The 10,416-nt window shown below is 45.8% G+C and overlaps 1 protein-coding gene across 1 annotated transcript in view; it reads left to right on the top strand.

The window, feature by feature from the left end:
* Positions 1-6,579: 6,579 nt before the first annotated feature.
* LOC123787894 (beta-galactosidase-1-like protein 2) overlaps positions 6,580-10,416 on the top strand; it is a 56,428-nt gene continuing 52,591 nt past the window's right edge. Inside the window, exons 1-2 of the mRNA XM_045790843.2 lie at positions 6,580-6,706; positions 6,855-7,052. Of these exons, the coding sequence (XP_045646799.2) occupies positions 6,615-6,706; positions 6,855-7,052 (290 nt within the window). The 5' untranslated portion in view covers positions 6,580-6,614. The remainder of the gene's footprint in view (positions 6,707-6,854; positions 7,053-10,416) is intronic.

The raw sequence follows: 10,416 nt of genomic DNA, 5'->3' as shown, positions 1-10,416 counted from the left end.
CAAGAAATATACAAATATAAGGGTCACATGAATTGTTTAATATTATATAATGCTCCTCAGCTGCCATGTGCAACAGATGTAAATATCACATGGAGCTATGAATGAAACATGAAGAAAAGTCAATGAATAGATGCTCAGCATTACCAGAAAAACTTCGTTATGTAAGCATCTTGCGCAGTTATTATACTTGGTGGAAGGATTGGACAGGTAACTTGTTTTCTTCTTTAAGCTAAGCACTTCCACCATTCATATTCTCCTACACATTGAAGATTTCATTACCTGTTTCCAGTCTTGGCAACAGCCCACTCACAGCCCTTCAGCAGAGTCAGATACAGTCATCTTTTGTTTTGAAGACAAATAGCAACCATAGTTCCATAGAAACTTGAAAGGTGTTAGCTGAGAGAGTGATGTTTAGAATTTAGGGCTAATGCGTTATTTTTTTTTAAGATTTTATTTATTTTATTTATTATTTTTTATTTTGACTTATTATTATTTTGACAGTGATAGAGACAGCCAGAGAAAGGGGGAACACAAGCAGGAGGAGTGGGAGAGGAAGAAGCAGGCTCCCAGCAGAGGAGCCCGATGTGGGGCTCGATCCCAGAATGCCAGGATCACACCCTGAGCCAAAGGCAGACGCTTAAAGACTGAGCCACCCAGGCGCCCCTAATGGGTTATGTTTGCCAGCAATGAGCACTGGATCTTAAGATACAAAGCATCCATATACTTCTTAAAATGTGTATATATGTGTAATATATAATGTATTATATATGTATGTATGTATATATATTATGTAGGGTTATTCTATATATAAATATAGAATTGCCTATAATAGAAAACCTTACTGCCTGGGCTAAGTAAGTTTGGTTTTATGACCTTTCACCTCATCAGCTCAGGGCAGAGGAAAGAGAAAGATTGGTTACCAAAGAATGAGGCTTGGCTAAGTAGGAATGTATGAGGTTAAGGAAATAATAATTTCTGACAAGAAAGAAGGTATGTATTTGAGATAGCAGAACACAGTGTGAAGCCAGAAGGAGTGTGATAAACTGAAAGAAAAGAGACTGGAACGTCAGCAGGGAAACCCACTTCCGGTCCTTGGTTCTTGAATTTGGCCAAGAAAGAATTCAGAGCAAAACTCTCAGTAACCAAGAGTTTATTAGCAGCCAAAACAAATGGACACTTGAAAGGAAAGGAAGGAGGAACAGGCTATGAGACAGAGAGAGAGAGAGAGAGAGAAAGAGTGTGCAGAAGCCCCAAGTGTTGGCACTTCCACCTTCTTAGCTTCAGTTTCTTTCTTGTTCCATTTGTCCCACCCTTCCCTCCACCCCCTGTTTCTGTGTTTAGTCTCCTTGGGGTGCGCCATTTTGGATATGTCCCATCATACATTGTGAAGACAGGGGTGGAGGGCTGAGGGGTGGGGGGGTTGAAACTGCAATGTAAATGTATTATAAGGAAGCCATGGGTCCTTTGAGGACAGTGGGTACAGGGAGTGTGCTTAGGGATTTCTCTAGCTATTTGTGCTCTGGAGGTGGTTGGTGGGTTCCAGCTTTTTCATCATTTGGAAAAGCCCCTTTCCTGCTCATGTCTGGCTAGCTGCCTACTCTATCAAGAAGACTGGCAATTCAAAGACTGATGAAGAGCAAGTTTGGGAGATACTTTGGGGAAAAAAAATGACTGTAGCCAGAAAGCAGAATTTTAAAATCTTACTTCTTGATGATGAAATAAATTTTATTGCAAATGAAGCTATATAATTTGGTAGGTGAAACAGTGTGGAAAATAATATGAAAATGTTGGGGTTCAGGAGCAAATGGTCCAGAAAGAATTCTTGAGGCATCTTTGGTGCAAAAAAAGGTGGTTTTATTGAAGCACAGGGACAAACCTGTGGGCAGAAAGAGCTGCACTGGGGTTACGAGGACTGGCTGATTATATACTTTCAAGTTGGGAGGGGGTTAGGGATAGCGTAAGTCTCTAAGGAATTTGGAAGCAAGGTTTCCAGGGCCTTGAGGGACTAGCTATTGTTAGGAAAAGGTCATTTACTGCTGTCTAATAAAACCTTAGTCATGAGACCCTTCAAGTGTATATTGGTGGGCATATGCTTAGGGATGATTACCAACATATATCTTGGGGGGTAGGGATAAAAGAAGTTTCCAAAGGGATTTTTATATGTTAAAGTAGACTTACAGGGTCCTGGTGGGGGGGGGCGGCTAAGATTGTCTTTTGCCCTTAGCAAACTATTAACATTGAGGGCCACCTGGGTGCCTCAGTCGGTTAAGCATCTGCCTTTCGCTCAGCCCTGGGATTGCCCCGTATTGGGCTCCCTGCTCAGCAGGGAGCCTGCTTCTCCCTCTCCCTCTGCTGCTCCCTCTGCTTGTACTCTCTCACACTCTCTCTGTCAAATAAATAAATAAATAAATGAAATCTTTAAAAAAAAAAAAGTATTAACATCGAGGCAGTTGAGTCCCTAGAGGAAGGTCACTCTGCCTTTTTCAAGGACTTGCAGTCCACTTGTGGTGTTCTCTTTTCAGTTCCAGATAAATATGCTATAAAAAGAAGAGTTTACTCTAGTAGCCTGGATCTGGATTATATATAGACCCAGCTGAGGATTTTTTTAAAATTTAAATTCAATTAGCCAACATACAGTATGTCATTAGTTTCAGATGTAGAGTTCAGTAATTCATCAGTTGCATATAACACCCAGTGCTCATCACATCTCCTGCCCTCCTTAATGCCCATCACCTGGCTACCCCATCCCCCCACCCACCTCCCCTCCACCAACCCTCAGTTTGTATCCTGTAGTAAAGAGTCTCTAGTGGTTTGTCTTCCTGATTCTTCCCAGTTTTCCTGCCCTTCCCCCATGATCCTTGTGCTGTTTCTTACATTCCACATATGAGTGAAACCATATGATAATTGTCTTTCTCTGATTGACTTATTTCACTTAGCATAATATCCTCCAGTTCCATCCACGTCGATGTAAATGGTAAATATTCATCCTTTCTGATGGCTGAGTAATATTCCACTGTGTGTGTGTGTGTGTGTGTGTGTGTGTATGGAGAGAGATATATACATATCTCTCTCTATATATATCTCACATCTATCTATCTATATCAAATCTTCAAAGCAGGAAATAACATCCAATGGAATGAAGACAGTCTCTTCAACAAATGGTGTTGGGAAAATTGGACAGCCACATGTAGAAGAATGAAACTGGACCATTTTCTTACACCATACACAAAGATAAATTTAAAAATGGATAAAAGACCTAGATGTGAAATAGGAATCCATCAAAATCCTAGAGGACAACATAGGAAGCAACCTTTTTGACCTCGGCCACAGGAATTTCTTGCTAGATATATCTCCAAAGGCAAAGGAAACAAAAGCAAAAATGAACTCTTAGGACTTCATCAAGATAAAAAGCTTCTGCACAGCAAAGAAAACAGTCAACAAAACTAAAAGACAACCTTTGGAATGGGAGAAGATATTTGCAAATGACATATCAAATAAAGGGCTAGAATCCAAGGTCTATAAAGAACTTATCAAACTCAACACCCAGAAAACAAATAATCCAGTCAAGAAATGGGCAGAAGACATGAGCAGACATTTCTCCAAAGAAGACATACAAATGAACAACAGACACATGCAAAAATGCTCCACATCACTTGGCATCAGGGAATTACAGATCAAAACCACAATGAGATACCACCTCATGCCAGTTAGAATGGCTAAAATTAACAAGTCAGGAAGCAGCAACAAATGTTGGTGAGGATGTGGAGAAAGGGCAACCCTCTGACACTGTTGGTGGGAATGCAAGCTGGTAGTCCAGCCACTCTGGAAAAGAGTATGGCGGTTCCTCTAGAAGTTAAAAATAGAGCTACCCTGCAAGCCAGCAATGGCACTACTAGTTATGCCCCCCAAAGTAACAAATGTAGTGACCAGAAGGGGCACCTGCACCCCAATGTTTATAATAGCAATATCCACAACAGCTGAGAATTTTAAACGGCGCTTGATCTCCCATCCAGAGGGAGCCTGGTTGCTCACCCCAAAAGCTGAAAAAGGGCCATCATAACCACACAGGTGCAGCTGCGCTGGTAGAAATTAATTTAGACGCCTCTCCACCTCTCCTTCCTACCCCCCACCTACTTTGCCTCAGGTGCCTCTCAGGGCTGTCCTGTGGAGACAAGGGGAGGGGTGGAGAGGGAAGCTGTAGACCCGTAGCCCCAACTTCAGTGTGCATTAGAATTGCCTGCTCAAACACGGAACGTGGGCCCCCAGAGTTTTAGATTCTGTAGGTCCGAAATGGGACAGAACATCTGCGTGTTGGTAAGGTTCACCTCCTCCACACTTCGTGGGCCACGGCTCCCAGCTGAGCGAAGTTTCTAGCTGTAGGGTAGGTAGGGTAACGGAAAATGGTCCTCCTCCAGGGTGTAGATTGGCCTTGGGAGGCATTCTCTACAGGGGGAAAGGGCAATTCCGTAGCTGTATCCTCAGCACCTGGGGGGGGGGGCTGCGGTTTGTGAACACGTGCTGAAGCGCCCAGACAGAGGAGCTGTGGTCGCTGTGGAGAGGAGGACACCCCTGCCCAATCCGGACCCTCGGGGATGAATCCCCTGCGGTGGCCCAGCGAGTGTGCCAGCGGCTGTGCTTCCCCCGCGCAGCGCCGGGCCTGGGAAGCGCGTCTGAGTGGGTGCCAGCCAAAGTAGAGGGGCGGAGGGGCAGGCGGCCCCGAGTCAGCCCTGGGGGTTAGCTGCGCAGGACGGCGGGGGCACGGATGGAAAGCTGTCCGCACGCTACTAACGGCACAACTGTCAGCCATCACGACTGATGGAGTCCCCGAAGGCCCGAGCCAGCCTCTGGATGACCAGACGGGAAGAGAGCGCCGCCCGAGTTCACTGCAACGCCCGCACTCGGCTCTGCGGTGCCGGGCTGCGGCCGCATAGGGGCCCCGCGGGGGCTGCGAGTCTGCGCACGGGGTGGGGGCTGGGGGCGGATCAGCGGAGGGGAGGGAGGGCGCAGGGGGAAGGATGGGCTTGGCTGGGGGTGGAGGCCGTTCTGCTGCGGAGGGGGGGCGGGTGTGGGGGAGGATTTTCCCCGGGCAAGGTGGGGAGCAGATCGGAGTGAGGCTGACCCGGGCGGGGTGTCTGCGGAGGGGGGCTGGGTGCGGGGGAGGATTTGCCCCGGGCGAGGTGGGGAGCAGGTCAGCGGAGAGTGAGGCTGACGGGGGTGGGGGAAGGGGGGTGGCCCACTGGGCGGGGGGCGGGCTGTCTGCGGTGGGGGCGGGCGCGGGGAGGTGGGAGGTTATGGCCTGCAGAGGCTACCCCGGGGCGGAGCGCAGAGCCGGCTTGTTCCCGCTCTGTCCCCCGCCTGGCGGCGGCTCCCGGCCTAAGACTGCGAAGTTGGCGGAGGAGCAGTCCGGCGCAGGGTAAGGCGGGCTCTGGCCCGGGCGCCCGCCGGAGCCCCCATGCCCGCGACAGCCCCGGGACCTCTCCGCACCTCCCGCACTCCGGCCTCTCCCTGCTCTGGGCCCTCCCGGCAGCCCCGCGCCGTGTCAGCACAGAAGACCCCTCGGGTTTCCTCACTTTCTGGAATTTTTCTCTAGGCCCTTCGTTCAGGTTCCCCCGAGGTTCTGCTTTGTCCCTTCTGTCTTCTCCCCGGAAATCTCTGAGCGTCCTCTGATCTCAGTCGGTCTCCCAGGACTCTTCACGCCCACAGTGGAGAGCCGAGTGGTGCCCAGGGGGTCTGTCTGCTCTAATCCCTGGGCCCCATTCTGTTTTCCATCCTATTTCCCTACAGAAAACAGTTGCATTCTACCCTCCCAACTCTGCCTAAGGGGAATACTCATGAAGCCCACGGTAAAGCTGCAGCTTATGAAGGCGACGCAGGTGTTTTACTGATTTTGACAACTCCTGTATTCAGAAAACATTAGTTGAGCACTTGCTGTGATTCAGGCGCTGCCCTGGGTAGCGAGGACACAGCTGGGCCCCCTGCAGAGTGCTTCCCCATCCCAGAAGCTGTGCAGCCCCGGGACTGTGCTAGGCCGCTCTGGTTCTGCCTACCTCAGACTCAGAACTTTTGATACAGGAAGGAAGGAGCACTTGCCTCCGGGTGAGCCGCATAAAGGAGATCACTGGCCATACAAACGCCGAGTGTGTTCTGGAAGCTAATTCGATGGTATCCTACAGTAGCAGAGAAGTAGAAAATTGGGGTGGGCATAGAAATTGGGACCGGGCTACAGAGAAAGTCCTTCTACATTCTAGCGAGTGTTCTCTGCTAAGCCGCAAATTATTAGGGCTCATTCCTTAGTAGTAAAAGGTCTCCCAAAAATTTCCCAGAGATTATTTTTTATTCTGTGAAATTTACTCGACTGAGTCTTGATCTTCTCTAACATGTAAGTGGTGTCAGAAAACCGGGTTAACCAGCAAGTGGTTCTTCAGGGCAGCTGCCCTCCCTCCAATCTGTTGTGAATCCGGGTGGTGCGGAAGGCAAGGGACAGCTATGCCGAATCCTGCCACCAGGGAGGTCACCTCTCTGCTCCTCGCCCACCTCCACAGGCAAGGCCTCGCTCAGCTCCCACCTCCTTCTCTGCCTCCGAGGAGACTTTGGTTCTGTCTTCTTTGTTTAGCATGGTGACCTTCTTGCTGAGACCTGTGGGCATCCTGTACCTGTCTTCAGGGTTATTGGGAACAGCTCAGTTTGGAGGAGACCTCAAACCCAGGTATGTTTGGAAAGGGTTGAGAAGTTTATCTCTGCACTGGAGGTGTGCCTAGCGCCCCTGAAGGAAAGGCCTTTCTGATTTGCCCAAACTGTGTGCCACGTGGCTAATAACCTCTTTTCGACTTCCCACACCTTCTTTGCCCTTGCAGGATGAATCAAGTTTTCCTGACTCCCTCCCACATGATGAATCGCAAAGTGGGTCTGAATGTTGAAGGCTCAAGCTTCACACTAGATGGCTCTCCTTTCCTGATCATAGCAGGTACTATTCACTATTTCCGGGTGCCCAGGGAGTACTGGAGGGACCGCTTGATGAAGCTGAAGGCCTGTGGCTTCAACACTGTTACCACGTGAGTGCTGGCACCTAAGTAATTAGTTCAAGAATTTATCGTCTGAATTTCTAGCTCTGAGACTTTATTAGACCAGTCTACGGGTGACCCTTTTAGTACTTTCTTCATCATTCTTAGGACGTCTAAGATATCTCCAGAATATCCATCCTGTGAGTAGAGCCTGCTCGATTGCTCTGAAAGGCCTCCCTCTAAACAGGGTCACTGTGGCCTGCATGCAAAAGTCTAGCTTTCAGAGGCAGTGGCCAGTACAGATGGTTGTAGGTCAGTGGTCCCCAAGTACTGAAGGAGTTCAGGCACAGCAAGCCTCTCTCCTCCTTGGAGATCCTCACTTGGCCATAGGAGTCATAACCCCAGATACTGTTCCAGAAAATTTTGTCCTTGGAGATACCTTTCATTGAGAACCAGGCCTGGCAAGTAATAAAATTATCCTCTTCTACAAGCTGAAATTAACAAAAATTAGTGATTTCTTTCTAGGCTTCAAGGCTTGGAAAGTGCTTATCCATTACTGTTTTGATAATCAGTTTTAGCCGTGTTCTCTTTTTCAGTGGTTTGATTTTTAAAATATAGGTTTAGAAGAAATACATTTAATTGGAATTTGATTTGGTGAATGATGGGAGTGATATTTAAAAGCATTTACCCTCTAAACTGTCCTAATGCCCTTTACACATCACATTATTCCCCCCCTTTTTTCCTCTTTATTTTGTTCCCTTATATAGCAGTGACTCACACACATTGAAACGACAGTTGTGGCCTAAATAAGACAGCCACATTTTTGTTTTTAGCACTGTTGCTTAGAAAAGTAAAAAGTGTCACCCTTATTTCATAAACTATAAGACATTCTAAGTCTCTCAAAGAGGAAGACAACATTGTCTCAGAATGCGGGCAGCCTTATACATTGAATACATTTAGCATATAAAGACTACATTGTCTTTTAAAAAATTTTTATTTGAATTCAATTAGCCAACATATGGGACATCATAGTTTCAGATGTAGTGTTCAATAATTCATCAGTTGCATATAACACCCAGTGCTGATCTCATCACGTGCCCTCCTTACTGCCCATTACCTGGCTACCCCATCACCCCACCCACCTGCCCTTCCACAACCCTCAGTTTGTTTCCTAGAGTTAAGAGTCTCTCATGGTTTGTCTTCCTCTCTGATTTCTTCCCATTCAGTTTTCCCTCCCTTCCCTTATGATCCTCTGCACTGTTTCTTATATTCCACATATGAGTGAAACCATATGATACTTGTCTTTCTCTGATTGGCTTACTTCACTTAGCATAATACCCTCAGTTCCATCCATGTCGATGTAAATGGTAAATATTCATCCTTTCTGATGACTGAGTAATATTCCATTGTATATATGAACCACATCTTCTTTATCCATTCTTCTGTTGAAGGACATCTCGGCTCCTTCCACAGTTCGACTATGCTGATATGAGCACTGGGGTGCAGGTGCCCCTTCGTTTCACTACATCTGTATCTTTGGGGTAAATACCTAGTAGTGCCATTGCTGGCTTGCAGGGTAGCTCTATTTTTAACTTCTAGAGAACCGCCATACTGTTTTCCAGAGTGGCTGGACATACCAGCTTGCATTCCCACCAACAGTGTCAGAGGGTTGCCCTTTCTCCACATCCTCACCAACATTTGTTGCTGCTTCCTGACTTGCTAATTTTAGCCATTCTAACTGGCATGAGGTGGTATCTCATTGTGGTTTTGATCTGTATTTCCCTGATGCCAAGTGATGTGGAGCATTTTTGTATGTGTCTGTCGTTCATTTGTATGTCTTCTTTGGAGAAATGTCTGCTCATGTCTTCTGCCCATTTCTTGACTGGATTATTTGTTTTCTGGGTGTTGAGTTTGATAAGTTCTTTATAAACCTTGGATTCTAGCCCTTTATTTGATATGTCATTTGCAAATATCTTCTCCCATTCCAAAGGTTGTCTTTTAGTTTTGTTGACTGTTTTCTTTGCTGTGCAGAAGCTTTTTATCTTGATGAAGTCCTAAGAGTTCATTTTTGCTTTTGTTTCCTTTGTCTTTGGAGACGTGTCTAGCAAGAAGTTCCTGCGGCTGAGGTTGAAGAGGTTGCTGCCTGTGTTCTCCTCTAGGATTTTGATGGATTCCTATTTCACATCTAGGTCTTTCATCCATGTTTGAATTTATCTTTGTGTATGGTGTAGGAGAATGGCTCAGTTTCATTGACTGCATTGTCTTTTTTTAAAAAAAGTTACTAGAAACGAATCAGCTAGAGTCTTGCAGGGACAAACCTAGAGTCTGACAAAATCAGGTCTGCTGACTTTCAGGGAGGGGGTGAGCTCTACAGGAATGATGGAGGAGGAGAAGAGACTTTGCAAGGTTAGGCCCCAGGTGAAGGATTCGGAGGGAGTCTAAGAAAAGCAGGGACAACTTCTGAATAGCTTGTTGTTTCTAATGCAAGATAGGAAGAAGTGGGTTTAGCCAGGGTGGGGTGCTGGCATGAGATGAAGGTAGTTTGGCAGTTAGGCCTCCCTAGAAGTAAATGGGTACAACTGAGAGGATCTGGGGTTGTCATCAGTGAGAAAGCAATAGTCACTCAAAGAGGGGACATTTTATAACTGCTACACTGCCTTGGGAGCAACAGTGTCTCTTATTAACTTTTCAGGTGGTTTTAATCTGTATTTACTTCCCAGTCTGAAAATGGCAGGACTGGGTTTTGTTTTTTTTTTTCAATCAAGCTGATTTCCATCCTTGAAATCTTAAACAGGTTTTCAGTCATTACAAATTTTCACTATGGATTCACAAAAACTTCACCTCAGTATCAGTAGATTTTGCCCAATGTTGGAGAATGCAATGATGAGTTTTATTTTCAGGTTATTATTGGTTACATTGTGCTATCCATTCATTCTTGTACTATTGTAACACATAATTATTTTAGCTTTCTGTTTTAGTTGTGTTTGTTTCCCCTTTTTCCAGATATGATAGTGGGTTTCTAGTTTTTTATTCTGTTTTAGTAGCGGTTAGGCTAGGTTGCTCTCTCAGCCTTTTATTGCCTGTGTTAAAGAATTATTTGCTTTGCTATTTGTAAGCAATATTGCCTTCTTTTGGAATGTTGGAGTGTCTATTTCCTTTCTTCTCTTAGCTTGAGAGATACACACTTTTACTGGATGTTCAAGAGTTTATAACATTCGTCTGTGATTTTTCAACAACTAATTCTTTCTTGTACTTTTACCCACTTTATAATGTAAAGACATTAGAATGTGTTGTCTCTAGTTATTTCTCTCTTAATGTGTATGCTATTATTATGTATTTTAATTCTAAATAACGAGACTATCATTGCTGTTCTGGAACCTTTATTTCTGCATGAAGAACACACTTTTGAATTTTC

The sequence above is a fragment of the Ursus americanus genome, chromosome 16, assembly GCF_024610735.1.
Source record: "Ursus americanus isolate L20-20 chromosome 16, mUrsAme1.1.p, whole genome shotgun sequence".
Classification (NCBI taxonomy): Eukaryota; Metazoa; Chordata; class Mammalia; order Carnivora; family Ursidae; genus Ursus; species Ursus americanus.
Note: the sequence above shows the minus strand (reverse complement) of the source record. Positions and strands in the feature narration are given on the sequence as shown.